The 26591-nt window shown below is 46.5% G+C and overlaps 1 protein-coding gene across 3 annotated transcripts in view; it reads right to left on the bottom strand.

Moving 5' to 3' along the window:
- Window positions 1–7132: 7132 nt before the first annotated feature.
- The window catches only part of NF2 (NF2, moesin-ezrin-radixin like (MERLIN) tumor suppressor), a 493960-nt gene continuing 474501 nt past the window's right edge, over window positions 7133–26591 (bottom strand). For all 3 annotated transcript variants that reach the window (XM_078667193.1, XM_078667192.1, XM_078667194.1), the window contains one exon: window positions 7133–8137. Coding sequence is in view for 2 of the 3 variants with exons in the window: in XM_078667192.1 (XP_078523318.1) it covers window positions 8087–8137 (51 nt within the window). In the remaining variant the exon portion in view is untranslated. The remainder of the gene's footprint in view (window positions 8138–26591) is intronic.

The raw sequence follows: 26591 nt of genomic DNA, 5'->3' as shown, positions 1-26591 counted from the left end.
GTCGCCCAGGGTAGGGCGGTGGTATCTTGTGATCTGGCGGTTAAGTGGGTGCCCAGACAAGGTTTGGCTTATGCCACAATAAGGAATTTGTAAGGGCTCAGTGGATGTTTGCCCTGGCTGGAGGAATTCTATCAGGACACAGGTCTTGACCTCCATGGGGGGAAGCTGGAGGTGAAGGACTTTGGCCGCCCTTTGCATCACCATGGTGTAAGAAGCACTCTCTTTAGGGGTAGGACCAGGGGGTGAGAGGATACCCAAACTCAGGATAAGTATAAAGGCCAATAACTTCCTGAAGGCCATCATACTAATTCTCTTCATGGTTTGGCTGACTAATGTCATCACCCACATCATAATCTTTGCTGAATCAATTCCAAATGGGAAAGCAGGGTATGTGTTCTTCCTCATGGGCGCATCAAATAGTTTGGAGGAGGAGGTGCCATGACAGCCGCAGGGCACAGACTCAGTTGAGGTCGAACCGGTGCCAACTCTGAGTCAGAAAGTACAATAGGTCCCTCGTCTTCCGGCGTGAACTGAGTCAGGCTTGCTGTAGATGTTCCTGTTACCGGTGTGGGCTGTTGTGCCAGAGGTGGAGTCGGAACTCGAGCCAGAGGTGGCACTGTGAGGTATCAATTAATGCCAAGGGCAATCCTAGCAGCAATATTCCAGATGGAGTCTCTCAGCTCCTTGGGGGTCAGAAGGCATGCCATAGGAATCGACAAGGATCCTAAGGAATGGCCTTGCAGAACTCTTCAATCTGTTTAGGATTGGTGGACAGCCCCGGAAACTCAGGTTGTGCCAGAACATGCTGCGGGATAGGCTCTGATGTTGATCAACTTTGGGAGTGAGATCAAGATGTATGAGAATACCCTCCCACCCTCTCAGGAGAATGTGAGTGGTGGAAAGGAGTCGACTCTGTCATAGATTTTTGTGGTTTTTATCGGACTTACCAGACAACTTTGATCGAGACAAAGACTGACCTCTGGAATGAACCCTGTGACTTTTGGATAATCTTCAATGGGGCCTGGACCGAACATTTGACTTAGACCGGTCTCGTTGTGGAGTCTTCTAGCGTTTGGAAATATAAATTTTGCCTTGTGGTCTTGTTTGGCCTTTGGGTTCAATCACAAGCACTCACTGAAGCCCTTAGTCATGACTCAGCCCATGGCATCACAGGCAGATTTGTTTGCTACATGATCTGTCATAGACATTTGTGACTCCAGATCCATGTCTGGTGGTGCAGAAATAAAGAAACGGATGTCTGCCCACTGGAGTAGGACCTATATATGCTCCGCAAGGCATTTCAAGAGCAGAACAGCATTAATGTGGAGCTGCTCAGTGCTACCTATCAGTGCGCATGAGCACTGCTTAAAGTTTCTGGATCCAGCCTGACCCTAGAGAATATTCAGAAGGTGAGGAATCTAACCTAGAAGTCTCTATCAGAACAAGCGCTGTCAGAAATATCTGCTATAGCTTAGATGTCTCGTTCTTTATTACTTCATCAGTCAAGATGAAAGCTTCCACTGTGATCAAAATACTTTTCTTGGTGGTGCATACTCCATACGTTAGTCTAAAAGTTATGGAGTTTTGTGCTTAAGAAAGATGACTCAGATGTAGGCTTGATTCAAAACAGAACATGTCAAATTTACTTCCGTAAGGCCATTTCTACCCTTGTTGTAATTTACTGTCAAGAACATTAATCTTGGATATCTGTGATAGTCTAAGATTTCCAGGAGAACTGTTGTGCGCATCATTTACACATCTGGTATTTGCTACAGATATATATTTCAGGCGTGGAAACAGTGCAACTAAGTGCATGTTTCATAGTTTCTCCCTAGGGAAAATGTTTCCTAGGGCACAAATGCTTTTTCTTAACACTCCACTGAATGTGGGGGTTGCCTTGCCTTCCCATTCATACTGGGTATGTACCCACTCCTGTCCTTGAAAGGAATAGTATCACATGCGTATCAAGTTAGGGAACATTTCCTAGATATCAGTAGTGAACAACCATAATCTTATAAAGTTGTGTGTTTATAGTCTTTTGTCATTCCGCCTGGTTCACCAATACCCTTGCTTGGTGCAAATATTTTGTCTCAACCCTTAATTAGGTTATACGGCAAATCACTTTACGGGCACAAAAGTAGATGGTTAATCACAATGTGGTGTTTGGGTTTAGAAGAACAAGTTACTTACCTTCTGTAACATTTTATCTGGTGGAGCCTATATCTATTCCTTATCTTAAAATATTCTCCTGGTCTCAGACTTGATCTGGAAAGTCATGAGCAGTACCTCTGTGCACCGGTAGGTGACGTTGATCGACTCAGCGTCAACGCCATCCACATCGGAAAGGACGTCTCGTTGCCTTCTTCTTAAGTGTCACCCCAGCGCGTTGACATTTTCATTTGTCACTGTTTCCGTGTCCAAAACATGGAGCTATGGGAAAAGCCAATGTACCAGTGCGCAAAATCTAGCGTGATCTTTTGGGGAAGAGCCTAGTTTTCAGAACGGAGAGGATGAGAAGGCCAGTGAGGAACCTGCAATTAGAGTCTCTACCAAAATAAGGCGTTAATGAAGGAAAGTAACTTGTTCATCTAATGGACTTCTAACCGCAGATTCCTCATCTTAGAATCGATACAGTAGCAACACCTCCCCAGTGGTGGGACTGCAAACAGGTTAGACCAAAAAGGTCCTGAAGGACAGAACAGGCAAAATTCCAGGCACATCCGACCTGGCCGCTAAGGCAGTAATGTTTGGTAAACATGTGCAGAGACGCCCCCCGTTGCTGCTTATGAGCTAATGTAATAGTGGCAGCTTTGCCCCTGGTGGAATGGGCACACACCCATTCGGACGGTTGTTCTTCACCAGTGTGTAGCAGATTTTGATACAAGGCAAAATCCACTGGCAGATGGTGCACTTTTGAACAGCCTTGCCCTTTTTTGCCATGGTAAACCCAATAAAGAGCTGATCGTCCACCCATTGAGGTTTGGTGCAATCAATATAAAAGGAGAGAGCTTGTGTAGGACATAGCCAACGGAGTCTCTACTCTTCCTTGGAAGGGTGAGATGGGGCATAGAAGGCAGGCAGGGTGATAATCTAGCCAACATGGAAGGGGATGACAACTTTTGGAAGGAAAGAGGCATGTATTCGGAGGATCAGTTTGTCTGCAAAAAAAAGTGGGGAAGGGTGGGTTCATGGAAAGAGCTTGAAGCTCACAGGCCCTCCTAGTCTATGTAATGGCCACCAGAAAAGCAGTCTTAATTGTGAGAATCCATAAAGGACAAGAATGGGGCGGGTCAATGGGAGTACACATAAGATGTCAAAAAAAGGTTCAGAATCCGTTGGGGCATGACAAATGAGGCAGAAGGAAAATGATGCTGTAAACCATTAAAAAAAACGTGTCACAACTGGTGAGTTAAAGAGGGATGGTTGATCCAGCAACTGCTGGAAGGCCACCAAATAACCTTCGACATTGCCCAAGTCAAGGTCTTGCCAGGCGCCCAAGTCAAGGTCTTGCCGGGCGCCCAAGTCAAGGTCTTGCCGGGCGCCCAAGTCAAGGTCTTGCCGGGCGCCCAAGTCAAGGTCTTGCCGGGCGCCCAAGTCAAGGTCTTGCCGGGCGCCCAAGTCAAGGTCTTGCCGGGCGCCCAAGTCAAGGTCTTGCCGGGCGCCCAAGTCAAGGTCTTGCCGGGCGCCCAAGTCCAGGTCTTGCTGGGCGCCCAAGTCCAGGTCTTGCCGGGCAAAAGAAAGAACAAATAACAAAACCACTGACCGAGGTATAGAAAGGGGATTCAGCTGCTGTGTGCAACACCACACCACAAACTTCTCCCAAAGGCATTCGTAGATGGCTTTGGTAGAAGAATGCCTGGCTGCCAAAATAACATCACAGATTTCAAGAGGAAGATCAAACCTCCTCAACTGTTGCCACTCATTGTCCAAGAATGAAGTTGTGGAGTGGGCAGTTTTGGCTGCAGCACCCTGCCCTGTTGCTGCATCAAGAGATCCTCCTTATGAGGCAGCCTGAGTGGAGGAGCAATGCTCAAGCTGAGGCGCTCTGGATATCACACTCTGTGAGCCCAATCCTAGACCACTAGGATGATTAGGGCCCGGTTGATCTGAATCTTCATAAGAGCTCGGACTAGTAGTGGTATCGGAAGAAAGGCAAACAGGAGTCCTGAACTCCAGTCCAGATGCGCCTCTGAACGACATTGCACATTCTCAGTGATGGCAAACAAATCGAGCAATGGCTCGCCCCACTTTAAAAAAAGAAAGTGTGGCACCTCCGTCTGTAGAAGCCATTTGTACTCTGCCAGACACTACCAGCTGAGTTCATCCGCTCTGGTGGTCAAAGAGCCAGCCAGGTACAGAACAACCAGGAAAATGTCATGGCGCTCGAGCCAGGTCCAGAGACATAGAGCCTCTTGATACAGGGTTCACAATACCACGCTGGTTTTTGCAATACCACTAGACACACTAAAGAATCTTGGAGACTGCGGTGTCCAGGGGGCTGAGGACTGGGCAGCTTGTTGAGTATGGTTCCCTCGCACTCTTTGGGCTTTGCGGTCCCTTCCCCGAAAGGGCTGGACTGCTGGTGTAGTGGGTAGGGTTGGTACTGTTGACTCTCAAAACATCCCCTTCTGAAGCCACTGTAGGGACAAAAGAAATGTTGTTGCATTCGGTTCAAGAAGGAGAGGCCCAAAGATTGAGTGGTGACCTGCTCTTGCAAAAGCGACCAAGTGCCGCAGGACCCTACAAAGGGCATGTCAATCACAGATGACTGAACATCCCCCTGAAATCCAGTGGACCGTAACTAAGTGTGGCGGCAATGCGCTACAGTAGAAGCTATGGCCCCACCATGGGAGTCCATGGTGTTCTGTCCACACTGTATGGCGAATTCACCCGAATCCCTACCGTCCAGTTAAGCCTGGTTTAGGATGTAATGGTCCTCATCAGGGAGCATAGGAAGCAGCTATGTAACCGAATCCCACAACGCATAGCAGCAGTGGCCTGAGAGGCATGCTGTAGTCACAGACCTCAATGTAAGGCTTGTGGGGAAAAAAAGACACAATTCCTCTTACGATTCCCTATCCGGTGTTGTAATAGGAAATGCACTTGGGTTGATTATGGCCATGGAGGCCTGCACCACCTGGCTCTCCAGGGAGGAGAGTGCTGGGAAAGGAAAGCTGGGTTCTCTGTAGTGGATGGATGCCGTCAGGCACCCCTGTGCAAGGTATCGCCCAGGCCCCCAGGAGAGTGTCAGTGAGGTATTCATTAAAGGGCAGCAATGGTTCTGAGGCGCTTGCTCTTGCCTAAAACACTTTGGTCAGGACATTTAACTTGACCTCGACAGCGGAAAGTTGAGATCAAGGACCTCCGGAGCCCTGTGCATCGCTGAAGCATAGAAAGAGCCTTCCTTTGAAGCCTGGATCAGAGGGTAAAGTATGCTAATATCCAGGGAAGTGTCTAGTTCACTGGCATCTCCCAGCTCCTCATACCAGTTTTGCTCATCCGTCTGGTGCTCCTCCAAGGAACCATACACCTTCTCCTCATAGGATGACTCTAAAGGAGGAAATTCCAAGGGTTTGCGTCTAGCGATCCAGGTTGACATCAATGATGACGATGGGCTCATCGCCAAGCTGTGCCAATGGCATCGTGGCAGGTGCCAGATGGGACAGATTCAGGGTGAGTGACAGTACCTTCCTTCGAAAAGAGACTTAAAACATGGCTGTTTTAAATTCATGTGCTAACATCTTCCTGTCCTGTTTCGCATCAGCGCTGGGATGCCCCAGGATAGCCATACGCTTTACAAATCCCTAAATCTACCTGAGCCGGTATCGTCTCAGATCCTGAGCGCCCACCTGATGTTGAGAGGAAACCTGCCGGCAGGGCACCTATTGGCTTTGTGGAGACCAAAGGCAGGCCAGACGGAGTCAGAGTCCCAAAGATGGCATGCATGGCATTGTACAACTCCCGTAACTGAGCAGGCTGTGAAACTTTGGGTAGCGCAGGTGGACCCTGATGCTGGCTTTGCAGGTGGAGGGCAGGAGCAGGTCTAGAAGCATGCAGTTGAACACGTGAAGCAGAATAATGCTGCAACTTTTTTGTGAACCTTGGACTTACCTGACTTCGATGAAGAGGTCTTGGACCTCTAAGATTAGTGTCCATGGAAATGGCTCCTTGACCGGGAGTGAGAGCTGGACCAAAAAAGGCATTGAGCTTTCTTTGGCTGTGCTGTTAACAGCTTCATTGCCTGCCAGTGAATCACCTTCAGGTGCATCAACTTGCACTCAACGTAGACCTTGGGGTCATGCCCTGACCTAGGCACCAGAGACAATCCCAATGGTGATCCGACACTTACATTTGATGGTGACAATCTCCAAGGCTTGAAACCAGGTTGTTTTGCAGTGGACATGTCCCTATCACATTGGGAGCAAGCTCAAAAATAGAATCATTGTCAAAATGTCAAAAAAAAGTTGGCCAAGGTAGTTCTCTGGAACTGCGCTGTTAGAGCAGAATGGAACAAATGTCAGCGTGGCGCTTTTGAAGGCACTGCGTCACTTTAGAAGAGTAAGGCGTTGGCATGGAGCCGATTAATGCCACCTACTGGTGCGCAATGGTCTTGCCCAAGATTTTCCGATCCAGTCTGACATCTGGGGAATATTCTATGGTGAGGAATATCTGGTTATTAGTCTCCGTCAAATAGTACTTTTTTTAGCACTTCAGGTTCAACTCATGAGCTCAAAAATAATTGACAAGTGCCTTATTTGTAACTATCAAGAAAAGGTAACACATCTATGTCTTATGAAGAGGATTTCAGCCTTCAGCTCTCCTCTCAGATAACCAGAATCTTAAATAAGGCTTGTGGTGGCTGGACTGCCTTGTGTCCATGCCAATGAGGGACACACATAATCATTAGCACACCATGCTACCATAATTTTTCCAATCCGTTTTTTCACAGTTCCTGCACACAGGTTCCAGTCTGGTGGTCGAATATTTCTAGAGAATGCGTCTTTTACTTAACACTGAGAAGTAGTGGCATCATGCATGTATTAACACTAACTTACTCTCTCATAGTCACAAAAGGGACAAGACATCCGTCCTCGTGGTTGACATAACCAAGCACAAACACTACACAAATCGGTGACATCTTTTCTCTTTTTAATTAAAAAAAAAAGAAACATTAAAAAGGTGCTCTTTCGAACAGTATAACATGTTGCATCAAAATAGTAATGGCCACATGGATTTCCAAGTGTCTGACCCAATCTGGATACATTTTGGAATCTGAATTTCAGACATACATATTCAGTTTCAGAGGTACACATAAATATGTGTGGCATATACTTGCACACATTTAAAAAAAACTCTTGCAAGACAAAATGGCTCTGAGGCTCAACCTGGTTTGTGAGTCTGACTCTGCACGCATCCTGTACATGCCATAGCATGGTTGGTATTAAAAAGATATAGCAAAAATCACACCCATACGTGCCTTTTGAATTCTTTGTGCTCACATTCATGACGCAGTTTGCAAGCTCATTGCACAGGGTGGGTTTAGGCAAGTAGGTGCTGGGAATGGCAGGAGAACATGCAGAGCAGAAGGCAGGAAGGTGTATGGGTGTAGAAATTGCATTAGTACATAGGACCATGAACAGTTACCTTAAAATACAGCCATAAATTATTGCAGACATCTTTACAGATTTGCTGCATCCATTTTGTCACCCACACTCCTCACTCTTCCACTCCTCAATAGGTAATTTGCCATTATTCAAGCACAACACAAGCAACGCTGAAGAGTCACTGCTAAGGGGACCTGAGAAAAGGAAGAAGGGAAGCGGCACACCAACTTAAAGCAATAAGGTCTTCAAGAAATATTATCTTCAGAAGCAAGGACGAGCAACTTAAGCTGCACTTAACAGGGAGTAAACCATAAAAATGCTTTTTGAGGACAATGCTGTCCAGCAGAGTTCTCCAGGCAGTAGGTCCACAATGGCAGCTGTGTAAGGGAGGCTTGTGTCTGCATGCTTGTGCGAGTCGTTGAGGAGTTGTTCTTGCAGGAGAGCTTTTGTAGTGTAACAAACAGGAGGGCTTACATCCTTTCCTATAGCTCCTCAAAGAACGCCACTCGGGACTTGGTGCTTTGCAGGGTAAGCTGGAAAAAAAGCAGAACAAAATAAATCTGATCAGATCGATGAGGAGGATACCTGGTTAAGTAAGATAGGTTTAGGTCCAAGGAACAAAGCGAGAAATTGGGAGAGGTTAAGCCTTGGAAATAAGAATATTTCGTAAGGAGGGGATAACTTACGAAGGAGAAATAACGCAGTCTTTTAGAAAACGAATGAGGCACTGAAACAAACCACCCAGTTAATAGAAAAGGTTCATCTAACACAACTTAGCTTTAAATAAATGATTGAATGCAACGCCGCCACATCATTACCCATTTACCGACACTCCCTATAGTCTGGTACTTGAAGCACTGTACTAGTCACATTAATATATCCTAATCCACCAGCTCTGAATCTGCTTGACACCCACCATCTACTCACAGACTACGCATGAAGCGCTCACACCCGCTCTCCATCTAGCCCTGCTGTAGTGTTCTGCCCTCCACTTGAAGTACTTGGTACTTTCCCTTTCTCCCCGGTGCTCTCCCTCCTTCTGTGCATTGCTGGCAGTCTCCATTTCACACGAAAACCTTATACTCTGACTAGATCTCTGTAGCTGCTTAACACTTTCCCTAGATCCATAATTACCATCCACCTTTGGGGTCTCACCAATCAGCACCATTCTCATCCATACATGCCTCTGAGGGCATAATAACCGATTCAGGCTACTCAAGTGATGACAATTGACATATTAATCAAAAACTAACAATAGAACTCTTTAACATTCAATATACCTCGACAAACTCAAAACCCCACACAGGCCGTAAGAACTGAACACAATTCCAATCAGAATGCCGGCTACTTGCTACCCAGGAAAAATAAAACCGTCTAGATTGAAATATACTGGACCAGATGTAGGTGGCCATTTATCAACCGGTAAATGGGTTTTTGGTATGTAGGGGGCAACATTTACTGATTCGTTAAATTTACCGAATCGGTAAATTTACAGAATCGGTAAAATACCGAATCGGTAATTTTACCGATTTGGTAATTTCGGGATGTAGGTGGGACTCTTCAGAGTCCCTAAGGGCTTACAGATTCGGTATTTTACCACCCAATTCAATTGGGTGGTAAGATACCGAATCCAGGTGTGCATGCACACCTATGCCATGTGACAGACAGACATGCCCTTAGGGCATGTCTGTCTGCCACATGGCACACATGCCAGTATTTGGGGTGCTAGAGGGTGTCAAAGTGACACCCCCTGCACCCTTGCTGGACTCGGTATTTACTGAATCGGTAAATACCGATTCGGTAATGCCCATTGATACCTATGGGCTTCAATGCCCATAGGAATCAATGGGCATTATCGTGTAAATACCGATTGTTACAGAATCGGTAATTCAATTACCGATTCTTCCTACATCTCCCCCCTTCTATTTTACTGATTCATAAATACCGAATCAGTAAAATTCGGTATTTATGAATCAGTAAAATAGAATTACCTACATCTGGCCCACTGTCCTTCCATTATCTCGTTTCAGCTGAGAACCCTTGCAGAACAACTACCAGTAACATTCCTAGGCCACTGCGATTAAGATTGAAATCTTATATATGTTACCAACTCTCCCTGAAGAACATTAGACCTGGACTATTGTCAAATTTGAGAAAAAAACACTCTAGGATAATTAGATTTCAACTGTGCGTTTGCCTGCAATTCATCCTAGTTACATTGCCCCCCAACTATTTTAAGATAATTTGCCGCAAGGCAGTGTGATTTAAAATATATTTACATTTTGATACACACACTGTCTCACACACACACTATGTGTTATCCACACCTCTGCTCTATTTGTGATTTAAAGACATTTAACACTATAGAAACATGAAGTCTTGTGTTACAATACTTTGTCAGTGCAGAAGCGAGGAACCCAATAAAAACGGGTTCTCTTTATATCAAGTAGTCTATTAGTTTTACGAAGAAATGAGCATTTTAGATCTCTGTGATGTTTGACTGCAGAATTAGGAAAGGGCGCTTGTTATCGCAAATGCTATGTTCCCTACTTGGGAAGGAGAGCCCAAGTAAACAAGCTTATCTAGCAGAGCCCTTAAAGTCATGTTCATGTTTCCACCACTATGGAAAACACGGTTTCTTCCAAATGAGTCCATTTGTTTCTAATATACTTTGCAGAATATCCACAGCTAAACCTCCTTCCGAGTTGAGGGAAGAAAACCCTATTTTTAGGTAAGAATGTGCCGACTCTTTCAGGTCTCAAGAATTCACAGACATGGAGGCGTGGCTTGGGCTCCAGGATGATGGTAGCCTAGCACGTGGGCTCTGAGCTCTATCATTCCACATCATATGCCCGACATGGACTAACTACATAATAAAAAGCTCTAAAGAGAGCGGAACTCCTGAACATCTCACCATCGTGTTCAGGGCACACAAGCTCCCTTGTTTGTCGGTGTTCCCGCTGCTTCTCTCCTGATCTCCTCTACCTGATTGACAGAGCCAAAATGGCGGTCACCATTGGCCCGAATGAAATCAAGCGGGATGCACAGAGCAACACGGACGAATGAGCGCCACGGGAGACGTAGAGACTAGCAGGGCAGGGATCGGATCATTGGGGTGGCCTACACTGGCACTGTCCACTGAAGACAGTACATGTGCGACCAGGCCACTTGCCTGCTCTTAACTCCCCTTGCCGTGGAGTACTTCTCCATCCACAGACCCAACGTCAGCCATCCCCTTCCATCGTTTGAGTACACACTGGTGCCTACCACATTTAACACCAGCATCAATAACTGACCAGATTAAATATATTCTGTATTAGCTGTCCACATGGCCTCCAACAACGCCCATTAGCCACATACTACTAACCCATTGCCAATCTTGAATTTCTTCTACCAACTGCCAGCAAGCTTTGCTACTTTTTGCATACGGTGTACTCTACGCAGCTTCTCACAGAAGGCAGCTCACAACTGTGCTGCGCAGTAAGGTATCTTGGAATGGCAGATCATAGAGGCAAAGGACCTCAAGGAGACTAAGGACACTAAAACCACTTTAAAACGCTCCAAAGCAGAACTACCTCTGCCAGACTCTCCAATTATTCCCAAAATAGACATGTTCTCTGGCATCGATGTCACTATACAGCAATTGGGTGCGCTTCATGGTCTTGCGGAAGAGACTAAGGCCAATACATTTGCTATGCACCATGACATACAAGCTCTCTGCAGTGACTTTAAAGGTCTTGCCAATAGACTCACGGAAGCAGAACCCAGAATTAGCAATTTGGATGACTCCAACACATCAGGACAAAAACAGACTGACTTACCAACACAGAAGATGAGTGATGGCGTGGGAGCTGTAAAAACGTCAGCATCGCAATCGCAGGGGCAATCTGTATATTTTCGACCAATGGGAGAATGTGGAGTGCGTCTCAAACTCATCTGCGGAATTCTTAGATTTGTGGATTTTACGCTCACTCGTGCTCACCTTTGAGAAAGATTTCGAAATAGAGAGAGCACACAGCCTACCTCCGGGAAACCTCCCAGCACCTCTGATGCTTCATCAACGCGCCCGAGAACAATGAGTTTCCAATCACTTTGCTATCACCATACAGAATACTCTCTCATGAGAAAAATCAAATGCATACATTGGAATGGAGCCAAAATATATATTGTGCAGGGCTACATTAAAGAAAATGTGGCTGCCAGGAAAGGTTTCCTGGACCTCAGCCAGTCTCTGCTAGACCTCTCCATTTCATTTTCCTTTGTGTGTTTGGCCAAGTTCCGCATTCTGTTTATGGTGGGAACACAGATATACCTTACCCCACCAGCAGCGTTGGGGAGTTACACAGAAAATAAAGAAGCATCAATTAGGCGCTTTCTGTCACTTGGATTGTTGTCAGCCAAGCATCACGTGGCATGTAGATGGGGACGTGGAAGGGCTCCTAAATTTAAGGAATGGTTACAGGACTTGATCTATTGTCAGGAGCAACTAACAACATACTCAGAGCTCCTACTTGTGAGCTCCAGACCCAAAGACATATGGGCCCCCTAAAGACGTACCTGTCACGTATCCGTCATGCTGCAGACGGTCAACAGGACCCTCACACACAACATAACACTATCTAAATTTCCTTCATGAGACACCTAACTGCAGGGAACTGGAGGGCATCAATTGTTCACAGACTTGTCAGGAACAAAATTTTTTTTTATTTCTGTGTTGTGCTTGGTGTGAGAACAAAGAGGCACTCCTAACGCTGCTTTAGTCATATGGAAACGCAGTAATTTTCTAAGTTGGAAATGCTATGCAATCTCTCTGTTGATGGATATGAAAATGCCCCAATAAAAAAAAGGCAAGTTCTGCATCTTGTTTAAAGGGAAACCCATGATCTTCACTGCCCCCTCGGACCTTCCATACCTTCATAGATACTGCCACTCAATCAGACATGGTAACATGAGGTTATGGTAAATGGGGCTCTCCTGTTTGCCTCTTTTCATCACGTTCAATTCTCCAATTTGTATGATGTTCATTATAGTATTTTCTTTCATATTCATCTCTGGTGGAGCCATAAGTGCATGAAAACTGTGATGTGGGCCTTGTTGAACAAGGTACTTACCTTCGATAACGAAGTATCCAGTAGAGACGTATGTTAGTTGTAGATTCCTTACCTTAGAGTTTCCGCCCAGGTGTCAAGTCTGTATCTGGAGAAATGTTTCTTTAGCAGTACCCCTGCATGTCATTAGGTGGAGCCGGTCACCTTTGTGTTAGTCGTCGACACCGGCATGACATCGCACATGCGTGCTGATGCCAGTTCTTAACATCACTTTCCATGCCAGAAGCGCAAGGTCATGAAATACACTGACCATTGGTGCATCAAAACTAGGGCTCTTGAGGGCAGCCCCTAGCCCTAGAAATCAGCTTGCAGAGCAGGGAGATGGTTCGGCAGTAAGGAATCTACAACAAACATATTTCTCTACCAGATACACTGTTACTGAAGGTAAGTAACTTGTTCAACTGATAGAGACTGTTAGTTGGAGATTCCTTACCTTAGAATAGATATCCCAGCAATGCCATTCCCGGAGGAGGGTCTGCGAACCAAGATTTCACCAGAAAGTCATGAAGGGCCGAAGGGGCAGAATACCTATCCCTCAGGACTTGGCTGTCCAGGCAGTTGTGTCTGGTAAATGTGTGCAAGGATGCCCACGTTGCTGCCTGACAGATGTCAAGGACTGGAACTCCACGTGCTAATGCCGTGGTCGCCGCCGATGATATGGTGGAATGAGCACGCAACCCCACAGGAGGGTCCTTCTTCGTCAAAGCATAGCATGTTTTGATGCAAAAGACAACCCAATTGGGAGATGATCCGTTTCTGAACATCCCAACCTTTTTTGACACCCACATAGCAAATGAAGAGTTGATTATCCACCCAGAAGTCTTTTTTGCGATCAAGATCAAGATTAAAAAGACAGTGCACGTTTTGGGTCCAGACGGTGGAGTCTCTTCTTCTCCTTCTTGGAGTGATGGGATGGGGGGATAAATGGTGGGCATAGTGATACATTGTCACACATGAAAAGGCATGACGACCGTAGGAAGGAATGAAGGCTTGGTTCGAAGCATCGCGTTATCCGGATAGGCAGAAAAGGGGGCTTCAAAGATAAGTCCTGCAGCTCGCTCACCCTGCGAGCAGAAGAGATGACCACAAGAAAATAAGTTTTGAGAGTCAGCAACCTAAGGGGACAGTTATGAAGAGGCTCGAAGGGAGCACACATGAGATAGGTGAGAACCAGATTTAAGTCCCATTAGGGCATTACAAAAGGAGATGGAGGGAATAGATGAGTAAGGCCCTTAAAGAATCTGTTAACAATAGGACATTTGAATAAAGAATGGTGATCTGGAAGCTGAAGATAGCAAGGATGGCTGAAAGATTTCCTTTAGGAGTTCCCAGGGCAGATCCCAGCTGTCGCAAAGAAAGTTTATTCATGAGAACCTCTGAAAGAGGAGGAAAAAGGGGATCGACAGCCTTTGCTGTACACCGTGCTACAAAATGTTTCCATCTACAGGCATATACCGGTTTAGTGGAGGAACGCCTGGCTGCCGAGATATCACAGACTTTAGGCGTAAGGTCAAAAGCTGTCAACTGCTGCCGATCAATCTCTATGCATGGAGGTGGAGACTGGACAGGTTCGGGTGAAGAACCCTCCCCTGCTGCTGCGGCCGAAGATCCTCCCGAAGGGGCAGTCTGATTGGAGGATGGCCATGCTCAGAAGGTCGGGTACCAGACTCTTTGTGCCCAGTCCAGAGCAACAAGAAGAGTTGAGCTTCGTTGCGCTTGATCTTCTTGAGCACTCAAGGCAGAAGTGTTAGAGGCCGAAAGGCATACACAAGACCGTAGCTCCAGTGATGATGTCGCGAGAAAGTGCTGCCCTGGAAACTCCAATAGCCAAAACTACTAACATTGCGCATTCCCTTCGGCGGTGAACAGATCTAACCAAGGCTCTCCCCAATGTTGAAACAAACCTTGCGCTACCTCTGGATGGAGACATCATTTGTGATCGACTAGGCACCGGCTACTAAGTTCGTCCGACCTGGCGTTCAGGAAACCCTACATGGTGTTGAACCACCAGGGTTATGTCTTGATGTTCCAACCACGTCCAGATGAAGAGAGCCTCTTGATGAAGGGTCCACAACCCCACCCTGCCCTGTTTGTTGCAGTACCACATGGTGGTGGTGTTTTTGGTGAAAACCTGCACCACTTCCCCCCCTGAGAGAGGGAAGGAATGCTTTTAGTACCGGTCTGATCGCCCAGAGCTCCTAAAAGTTGATATTGAGGCCGAACTCCGCCGCAGACCAGACGCCTCTGATATCTGCCTCTCCCAGGAGCCCGCCCTATCCCCATATCAGAAGTGACGCATCCGTCAGCAATGTTAGATCTGGTTGGGGAAAGGAGAGAGATCTGCCTCTGACCCAATCTTGGTTTGTTAGTCACCACTGCAATTCCCTCCGAGATCTGGACGTAGTCAGAAAGATTCCCCTGATGCTGCGCCCACTGGAACTTCAGATCCCATTGCAGAGTCCGCATATGCCATCTGGCATGATCCACCAGCAGGAAGCAGGAGGCCATGAGGCCCAGCAGTCTCACAGTGGAGAGGTGTGGTGCAGCGGCCGGGGCAGCTGACTTCGGAGCACAGGGTTCACGGTTCGATCCCCGGCGGCAGCTCAGCACCATGTAACTCTGGGCAATAGCTCACTTAATTTGCACAACGGCCCCCAGTGCCTTGAGACCTGTAAGAGTGAGTAGTTTGCGCTTTACAAATACAGATTTACATTCATTCTCACAGAAATCTGGGAAAGAGGCTGAAATATCTGTTTCATAGCTAGAATATCCCAGACTTGCTGCTCGGGAAGAATAGGCCCGAAATTGCACTGCGTCCAGAACAGCCCCGATAAAAGAAAGTGTCTGAGAGGGAGCCATGTGTAACTTCGTTGATAGTGAACCCCAGGGAACGCAGGAGGTACGCAGTAGTCTGGAGGTGGGAGACGAAAGCTGTGGGTGAACCTGCTTTCAACAGTTAGTCGTCGAGATAGGAGAAGACTGGAACCCCTGATCTGCTCAGATGAGCCTGGACCAATGCCATCACCTTTGTGAGCACCCGAGGGGCTTTGGTAAGGCCAGAGGGGAGCAGGGCGAACTGAAAATGCTCATGGCCCACCGTGAAAAGAAGGTAACGTATGTGGGCCGGCAGGACGGGGATATGAAAATTGGTGTCCTGCAAGTCCAACGCCACTAGCCAGTCTCCTGAGTCGAGTGCAGACAGAACTTGGGCTAGGGTGAGCATTTTTAACTTCCGGAGGAAGAAGGTGAGGGCCTGGAGGTCTAAGATAGGACGCATGCCTTTGTTCTTCTTGGGTATTAGAAAGTAGTGGGAATAACCACCACGGCTTAATTTGTGCACTGGGACTCTCTCTGTTGCTCCCTTGGCCAAGAGAGCCGATGCTTCTTGTCAGAGAAGTGTCAAATGCTCCTCCGTCATGCAATCATAAGAAGGGGGCATGGAGGCAGAGGTAGTTTCGAAGGGGAGGGAGTAGCTCCATCAAACTATTTGCAGATCCCACCTGTCTGACGTGATGATCACCAGTGGAGGAGGTGATGGCGGATCCTGCCTCCAACTGCCCATTGATGGACCTAAAACGTCAGACTAGGAAGGTTTGGAGGCTGCGGCAGGGGAGAAAAGGGTGGACTGGCCTGGCCAATGGCTCCCTGACCCGCGAGGATGCTGGGTCCCACTTCCACGGCCATGCGGAGGCTGGAACGTTTGCAGACTCAGTGGCTGCACTGGACAGGATGTGGCTGGGCGCCCCTTCCATAGCCAAGCGCACCTTCCGCAGCCACGAAAGGGACAAAAGGCAGACTGAGGTGGACCTGAGGTAGCCGTGAGGCCCAAGGATCTGGCCGTAGCTCAAGAATCCTTGTAGCACTCAAGCGCAGAGTTTGCCTTATCACCAAAAAGGGAAGTGCCAATGAACGGCATGTCCATCAAGGAAGATTGGACATGCCCTGAGAAACCAGAAGTACTCAACCAGACGTAGCATCTAACAGCTATCGACGTGGCAATCGTTCTGGCCAGTGAGTCAGTGGTATCCAGTCCACATAGTATGGTGAATTTGTTTGCATCCCTCCCAACTGCAATAGTTTGAGAGAGAGCGGCCCAGGCCTCCTCTGGGCACTGAGGCAGCACTTGCACGACTGTATCCCAAATAGTATGGGAGTAGCAGCCCAAGGGGCATGCAGTATTCACAGACTGCAATGCCTAGCTGGAGGAAGAGAACATCTTCCCAAGCTGGTCAAGCTTCTTGGATTCCCTATCTGGGGAAGCAGAAAGGAATGTGCCTTTTGATGAAGAGGCTTGGACCACCAAGCTCTCAGGGGAGGGGTGTTTGGTCAGTAATGCTGGTTTTCCTGGAGCGGGCGGTGGGCAATCGTATCTACAGGAGCCCCTATGCTAGGCTTGGACCAAGTGCCCAAAAGGACGTCCATGAGGGTTTCATTGAACAGCAAAAGGGGTGCAGAAGAGGAAGCTGCGGGCTGAAGCACCTCGGTCAGGAGGTTAGTCCTGACTGCCACCATAGGGCGCTCGAGGCAGAGGACCTTGGTTGCCCTCCTCACCACCACAGCTTAGGAAGCTCCCTACTCTGTAGCCATAGTAGGGGCAGAAAGCAGGCCAGTGTTAGGGGAAGTGCTAGGCCACTGGCTTCACTCAGGTCCATTCCCCAGTCCGATACCTCAAGCTGGTCAATTAAAGGGTCCAGCGGCCCCTCCCAGCCCTCTTCCTCACCTTCTGGCCCAAAAGGAACGCCAGGAACGATCACATGGATAAAAGTCCCTTCCGAAGTCTATCAATGTCGGTTCGGATCTGTGTCCACTTTGGGGATCGTCCCCGACCAGGTGAACGGTCGACGCCGGGAGCGTCGTCAGGATCGATGTCGGGGAATGACGAGTGAGATGGACCGGCATCGATTCAGATCCAGGCCTGTATCCTCAGGAAGGCTCCGGAACCAGGGCTGAATCTGCCAGCGTCGAAGTCCCAGGGCCCCGGACCGACGCTGCAGGGCCCTAAGGTGCGGCAGTGGATTTGGAGTGTTAGGAGCATGGGCTTCGCAACCTTCTCGAGACCTTCCCCTCTAACTAGAATGGAAGCGACGTGGAGCCAAGCCCCGGGCCTCCAGGAGCTTTCTGGACCACTCCCACAAAGCCTTCAGGTTCATGGCCCATCACTGGAGCACGACTTCAGGTCGTGGTCGTGCTCCAGACACCAAAGGCACACAAGGTGCGGCTCTGGATATGATCTGGTGGCAGGAACCACAGGGCTTGAAGCCAGTCCTTTGCTGGGACATCCTCCACGCACCAAGAGTCAACAACTCGAAAAGATGTTGTCAAAAGGTCGGAAAAAAAGTTAGCCAAAAAGTGGCCAAGGGTAGCTCTCTCCGGATCTGCGCGAGGCACGCGCGGAAAAAGAAAGAACTGACGTCAGCATGCATGAGTGGTATCTATATAGGTCCTGTGATATCATCCCAGCGTCCACGATTGGCGCAGAGCCAACCGATGCCACCTAATGACGCACAGGGTTACTGCTGAAGAAAAAATCTCCAGATCCAGTCTGACACTTCGATTCCTTACCTTAAAGTTTCCCACAACAGTCTCTATCAGATAACCTGTGTTAACGTCCGTTTAGTATATTCTTCACCTTGTTATTACAACTGTGGTTGGGTAGATTACTTTGAACCGTGTAATAATTTGTCATTTCTACGCTCATGTGCCTTTGCCATCATTATATAAGATAGGACTTTGTCAACGTTTACCTCCCCATAAGATGGAGTTGGTTCATACAGTTACTGGGTTCGGCCTCCTTGTGACCATCCTCTCTCCATATTGAAGAAGTGTGGGAAAACGTGGTATTTATGCATTTCTGGGGTGGGTTGGGGTTTTGAGTTATATCATTGTCTCTGCTTTTGTGTTAATCTTCTTTCCCCCATGTCCTTGCATCCTTTCCTTCCCCTCGCCCACACATTGGAGACTATGGCAGGCTTGTTGCACAACTTCCTCCTACTATGACAACTTCAACAATTGTGGCAGTTGCACCACACTTTTCTGAGCATTTTATGTGATACGTACTGTCCCTCAAACCCTGCACCCCTTCACCCACATGTACTCACCGGTGGATAATCCACTTGATTCTATGATCGACAAAATGACTGCACCACTTAAAATTATTCCAGTAGATACCAAGGGCATGAATACTCCCTTGAAATGTAAAAAGATTGCAGACTATTGCAGTAAGCTAAAGGGGGACATAATATTAGTACAAGGGGGACATAATATTAGTACAAGAGGGACATTCAACGGGGATGCCAAACTGTACTGTTCTTAGATGGCTGAGTCTGTTCGCTCCCCAGTACTAAACAAACAAACAAAACTGAGTTATCACTCTTTACTTTCTGAGACACAAAATCACTGTGCTATCCCATACACGTGATCACCAAACTCTACTATGGCTTATCACCAAGGTTAAAATAAAAGACAAGGATTTTTTTTTTGTGAGCATATATGCCCCGAATGACAACTGTATAATTCTGGAAAGAGCTGGGCAAGCGATTGTCAGAGCTCCCCGATAATCTAGAAGTCATCCTAGATGGGGACTTAAACCATACGATGGGCAGGAACCTAGATAGATTACCACATGTGTTTCTGGGCAGCAGATCTCACAAGCAAATGAAGCTTCACTGTAAAAAAATAAAAACTATTTGATTGATGGTTGGAGGTTGTATAACCCATTAGGCAGCAACTATACATTTTACTCCCTTTCTCATCATTCTTTCACCAGGATTGACTATCTCTTAGTAAATATACCACTACTCACAATGGTCTAAGATTCCAAAATAGAACTGATAATGGACTTGGACCATGCCTGCACATCTCTGGACTTCGAACTTAGGCTCCTCACCCTCCGAACTCCCAAACAATGGCACCTTAATGATGACCTCTTAGAGGATGACGACATCGGGAGGAAGATCGCTATAGCAATTGGCCAATTCCTAAGCGAAAACGCCCCTGAAGACACCTCTGTCACTATCAGATGGGATGCCTTGAAGGCCTCCCTCAGTTGGACCCTTTTAAACCTTGCATAGATCAAAAGCAAGTCCCTAAACAAACAACTCACAGAGGTAGAATCTAAAATAAAAACACTAAATTAGTCTATTAGACACACTGTTGTTTCAGCTGATCTACTGAAACTACACGACCTACAATAAGAGTACAAGAGAATACAAAGAGGACCCAGAAGTGGGTACAGGTCTATGATGCTGAGAGTGGTATCTATAAACAGAGCTGGGAAATTACTGGCGAACTACCTGAAGTATACTAAGAATAGGTTGATTATTTACACTATCAAGATCAACGCTAGGAAAATATCCACATCATCCCAGGACATCCTGGATGTGTTCCAAACTTTCTACGTCGATCTGTATAATTGTTACAAGTCGGTACAGTCCAGGACATGCAACAACTATCTAAATTCATGTGTCCTTCCTCACGAGTCCCAAGAGGACCGTCTTTCTCTTAATACACCCATTTAGAGAGAGGGGCGGTTCTGAAAGCTATTCACTGCATCAGACCTGGTGAAAAAGCCCCAGAACCCGAAGGATATACGTTCAAATGTTACTAAACCTTTAGGTAACTGATAGCCAATACCTTGCATGCTTGATAAATCTGGAGTAACGCAAGGGAGCGCAAATTGCTGCCTTGCATTACACTGCACAGGAAGGCGTGCCATGGGTGGAGCTTGGGCATTCCCATGCATCCACCCATGCATTGTGACACATTTTCAGACTTACCAACAGTGATGGAGCTCTGTACACCTTCCCACCAGAGGAGTAACAAGGAGAAATATCCGTAAATCTCCTAGTTTCCTCTTTTTAAGCATGCTGCATTCTGCTGCACACTTAGAAAGAGGACAATGCCTCTAAAGATTGATTGTGTGCAGGAAGATGCCCATTCCTACTCAAAAACAATAAAGCAATCCTGCCTACAAAGCAGGCATCCTTGTACCAATGTGCACGGGAGCTTGCATTGGAGCTGGACAGCAGCTTATGTGCAAGTGCAGGCAAAGAGCATATGTATAATGTTAAATACAGCTCATCCCTGCCCCCTTTCACGCAGAGCAGCACGGTGGCTTGCTGTGTTGGGTTAAATGTTTATAAATATGGGCCCAAGTTTCATCTCCTGAATGGGAGTACAAACCCCTGTAAACTGCTGAAATGTGTCATCCATAATGGTCGGTCCTCACGTCTTCTATCAGCCATCTGGTAATGAAGTAGCTTCAAGGGATTTAAACTGCCTGTAGGCTGTGTGCTGTGTGCTGTTGATCTGTGCTCACTCAGATGCTGGTGCTTTAAAATTAAATTAAAAAATAACTAGGGCCCAATGCTTTCGCTAGGAGCCAAGAGCCAGCATTGCTGAAAGCTGGGGTTGCTGAATTCCGAGGCTTACTAGTTTAAATTCCACGTATTTCTCTTTCTTCCATTATCCAAAACTTTCTGACTTTTTATCTCCCTCTTGCAAGTTTTTTTCTCATCCCAGCTTTCTTCCGGTAACTATTTTCTCATAACTATTGTTAGGGAATGCCTCTTTTTTTCTATGGTCAACCTGAGGTATTTGGGAAGCTACTTTTTTGACTTTGAGAGTGCACCGAGGCCTGCTAACCAGATCTCTTCGCCCTGACCCCCAAAATGTGCATGCTGCATTCATGAACATTGATTCATCAAAATGCCTGTGGTAGCAGAAGTGACATCACCTGCTATGTGAACCCCCCACCTAACACCACAGGATAAGCCATCACAAACTTTGACTTGATGACATCACAGGAAGTGACATCACCTATCCTTTGCTGCCCCAACCTCGATGATGGCACAGGAAGTGAAATCGCAAGGCATTCGACCAGATGACATCTTGTGACCTTTGGACCCCATGAAATCAAAGTAAGTGACATTGCGGGGCCTTTGGCTTGGTGCTATCACAGGAATTGATGCATCTAAGTTTTGGTTACTTACATCATACAAAGAGGCTGGAATATAATTTTACAGATACAAAAGAAGTACCCTGTAAACAGTCATAATTCAAATTTTACATACACTGTTTCAGGTAGTATCTTCAATATACAGTTATGATAATGTAGCATTGATTAAGATCCTATCAAGTAGTGTACAACAATGGAAAATACGCTAGTCAAGTTGAAATCAGCCATTATCAATATCAAATAATTTATAAAATGTGAAGGCTGATGGGCCTATAATGTTCAAAACAAGCTCATGTTTTCATTTGTTTTAGAAACTAAGAGAACCATGTAATTAAATATCAGTCTTGGAACATAGATCACAGTGCTATTTGATGCAGGTCAAGTTCGCTCAGCAACCGTTCTTTCCATGACAAGGTATACCTACTTCTAAACCTGTGGAGCCACTGAACATTTCCAGGTTTACTATCATTATAATTTCTTCTACAGAAAATATGCACATCGCTGGCACAGGACAGCTTGCTTTACAAATGCAGATATTACATTCCGCATTTAAAAATTACTCCAGTAATCATTGCTCCTAAAGCAAAACTTTCCATATTTTCAAAGTCCAATATACACACATACAGAGACAATGAATCATATGTGTGTAAATCAGTTTATAGAAAATGCTACATAAGGCAAAGTAAACTAAAAGGTGTAAGATTTACTTGCCGGTCATACTAGTAGGCACTTTTTAAGAGTGCTTGGTCTGGAGAAACACAAACTCGCGATTCAGAATATAACACAGTGGTTAGGGTCGACTTTAATGATGAGAATGTATTTCTACCCAAACAAACATTTCTTAGCAACATCAGGATAGAAAGACTGGGAAAAACATAACTTTGTGACCTGTACCATGCAGCTCTTAGACGGCAGTTTGTAACTCTCTGTGCTAGATTACAAATGTAACTTATGAACTGCACAGTAACAACAGAATATCTGTGACAAAAGCAGTAACCCACTGAGTAAGCAACATAAAATATTGTTCTTTGATATGCATGGTACCCGTTTTTTGCAGCAGGCATATTAACCCTCTGTGCTACCTTAGACAAGTGAAAACTGCCACTGTACAAAACTCCCATCAGGTACAATAATAAATCGCCAGAGTTAACTTGACACTATTGTTACCCAAAAACTGCTGAATATACAAGGAACTTTGCAGTGCTTTTAAAACCGTAGCACTGCTACAAAACCTGCCCCACCCTTCCAGCCTCCTGAGAAAACGCCCACCCGTCGCGGCCATTCTGGCCTATATGGTGTTCAAAACAATGTCTTGCTGTCCAGTCCATCAGCACTGACTGGTGTGCACATGCTGTGGCTACACAGATGCAACGTTCGACATTAAACAATGGCAATTAATGTGTTATTCACATTACCTAAATGATGGATAGACCACTAGAAGGGTTGAACCTAAAATGTGTGCTCTTTAACAATGATTTCTGACGCTTGCAGCACAGCATTTGAAAATTTTGCGTGAACTTCAAAAACAGATAATCTTATCTTACTTTACTTGTTGCTTCTTTGAGAGGTTTGCTCAGTGCCCGCGCAGCTCACAGTAGCCACAACAACCGGCACCACCACAAAGGGGGGGTCTATGAGTCAAGATTCTAGTAGAGTCGATGCGACAGCTCAGTCAGTCTTACTCTCTCACGTCATGACCTGCCCCACGGTCCACTGAGGTCCGACAGTCCGATTCAGTTAAAGAGTGACAATTAAGTGAAGCAAGTCACTCACGACCCGGTCCTGAACTTGCGTTGATTCTGGTCAGTCACTCTGGAGTCTTGACACCTAGCATCCACACACATCATTGCAGATTTTACTGCCGCACGAGGGATGGCCAATATTATATTCAGGGCCATCATTATTGGTAGCACTTTTGCGCCACCAAATAGACGGCCCTCGGACCAGTAGGCAGTCCTAAACACTGTTGTGCACATACCGCACCAGGCACCACGTCCTCAGTTAGGGTAGGGTGCAGCAGGTGCGCTGCACTTAAACACACATGCTGCTAGCTGCAGCATGTGCAGTAACTGTCCAATCAAGCACAACTATGCAGCGTGCGCTTCGTGCTCTTTATCTCAGCATTCTGGCCCAGGCCTGCAGCAGATACATACATGTATCAAATCAAGGACTGTTGGCCAACCCTGCCCGGGGTTACCATAGCAACGAGTGAGACAAGTTCATTCATCCACCCATGCCCAGCTTGCAGGCCATCATGATGTCACTGCAGGTCAAGAGTTGCTCACTATGCAGTTGACTTAATGCCACCAGAGTGCTTTCCAAGGCTGACGCACCGCCAGGGTTGCAAGCAGGGTGGCAGGGGGTCACAATGGGTGGTTTCGGGGGTTGCAGTAGTGACCCCCTGATGACCCATAATTGATGCCCATGATTACATTGATTTCACCCAATTGGCATGTCTAACTTACCTGTAAGTCTCCAGTATATGATACCAAGGGCATGTAAGTTAGAGAGTTACCCTCGGGATTGCTGCACTAGATGTGGCACCCTAGGTATGACAAAAGTAAAACGAGTCTCCCTGTCTGCCATTACAGACTAGAAGAGCAGTTTTGAACTGCTAGCCTGACCTAGCAAAGTCAAATGTCCCCCTGAAGCATGTGGCAGGCCTACTGAGCTCTAAGGCACGCAGCAGCAAATATCATGGGCACAATATGTATTTTACATGTTCTGACAGCTAAATGCAAAACAGTCACCTTTACTGTGGAAAGACATTTGGCTGTGCAAGCTTACGTGCTGACCCCTTAAGCTGTGTATGACCAAAGTTGATACTGTAAGGTAATAAACAACTTGTTACATTAAGTCTGACTTGGTTCTCAAGTCTAAATTCATGTAACCAGTTACAGTGGGCAACTTTCACAAAGTTGCCACTTAATTGCTTTCAAACCCCTGTGCCCTTAATAGCTACACATGGAGCTTGGACTAGAGAAAACTTTCTGCCCTCGAAGGGAGAAGTGCTAACGACTCCCAGGAAAAGAGACAATAGGTGCCCTTACTGGAGAGAGGTGTCACTCTCCCCTTGGGAGAGGGACATTCCCATTGTTTAGGATAACTAGCTGGCACCTGGAAAGGAGAGGGGGAAAACGGTTGTCAAACTGTTTTTTAGCGGCGTGTAGCCACACCTCTGGATTGGGCTAGGAAGCGCTGGATGCTGAGAAAGGGGTTCTGCCATGTTAGGTGTGGGCAGAATGGTGCATCTTGGGATAGCCAGATGCCACATTTCCCAGGTAGTGGTCATCTGAAGGCAGAGAACCTAGTAGCCCATGGTTACTGATGGCCATGGGCTACCCGGAGTTCACTTTCTCAGAATAAATAGGGCACCCCTGGCATACAAAACTCAGATCTCGTCTGGATTGGAAGAAGGGCCGAAGATGGTCTATCCTGCTTCACTGTGCCAAGGAGAGGCTGCACTGGCATGGACTGGCCACTGCTGAACCTGGTGGCTAGCAAGGGAGAGGGGCTACATCCTGCTCACTCTGAAGACGTCTCCAGAGCCCAGTCAAGCAAACAGACTTAAGGGTCAATTGACTGACCTACTGTTCACAGCACAGGGCAACAACAGTTAAGAAGCTGCTGGGACAAGGTGATAGCCCAGAACCTTCCGATCGCCGCCATTCACCTCCATGCAGAACCAACGACCAGGACATGATGCTCAAAATTGCACCCGAGTTCGCGTTGCCTGGGAAAGTTGTTGGAATGCAGCCTGGTTGCCCAAAAGACGAGTTATCACCCAGGGAAGGATTAGGCTATGACCACTATTCTGGATGACTGGTAGCCCAGTGGCAACTGGACTTCCACCAGCACAGAGAGGACTTTGAGGGACATTGACCCTGTGACCAGGACCCCCTCAACCCTTTCGTGGTTCAAGGAGTAGCAGCAGGAAGAGCCCACGTCGACCGCATCGCATCCACAGCAACCTTGGGCATATTCAGCATCCTTCATCCCTTGCATTAGGACAACTTCTATAGGAAACCACTGCAACACATAAACGTGCCTTGAACTGACTGAGGATTGCTTCTACCTGTGAGGTAACTGTTTCTGAGGACCTTGCTGGTTCCCCTGAGTGAGTTGTTACTGAGTTGGTCACATAAAGTGGCTCTAAGTGACCGCACTAAACTAGCCCAACTTTTTGGTGGGAAAAGTTTGTGTCAAATTTGGTGAATTTGCCAACTCTTGTTCAAGGTTGAGTGAAATGCTTTGAGTTACTATAACTTATAAATTCTATATTTCTGGAACCCTTCAGGGGATCTTTTTTGTTGTGATATCTAAAAACACAGAAAAAAATACAGTATATTTTTTATAAATTAGAGTCCGATTTCTTGTATGTTGTCGATATCTTCTTCAATTAATTTGGTGCTGTTTAAATGTTTTACACTTGTTCCTTTGTGTAAGTCTTGCTGCTCGGAGCCACAGCTACCCAGGGTTAAATAATGTTTGACAAACAAAACCTACTGGTCCTGAAGGGGTTGGTAAATGTATTACAAGGTGAGGCGCACAAACACACTATGTAATACATCCCATTTCCTCGCAACAATCATTTCCTGCTTCTCTTCCTTTTTTTATACTTTTAACTTTCTTCTTTTGGGTCGAAATCAGCTAATCAAAAATAAATACTTCTGAGCAAAAAAAGAGTGCAGCTGTCCGCCACCTTGAACTACTGGCACAAACTGAGCTCTGCTTTGGAAATAACGGATCCCGAAATACCCTTGGACAGAGGGTCACACGGATCTATTACGAAATAAGTCAGAAGGTACTGTGTCACACTGCTGAAAGATGGCATAAAATAGTGGAGCTACTTTTCTTGCTTCTGAAAATCAGAGCTAGGTTGGATTCAATGGCCATGAATGTCAAAGACTTTCCTAATAAGCA

The sequence above is a fragment of the Lissotriton helveticus genome, chromosome 11 (genome assembly GCF_964261635.1).
Source record: "Lissotriton helveticus chromosome 11, aLisHel1.1, whole genome shotgun sequence".
NCBI classification, from domain to species: Eukaryota; Metazoa; Chordata; class Amphibia; order Caudata; family Salamandridae; genus Lissotriton; species Lissotriton helveticus.
The sequence above is the reverse complement of the archived record's forward strand: the minus strand, read 5'-3'. Positions and strand labels throughout refer to the sequence as shown.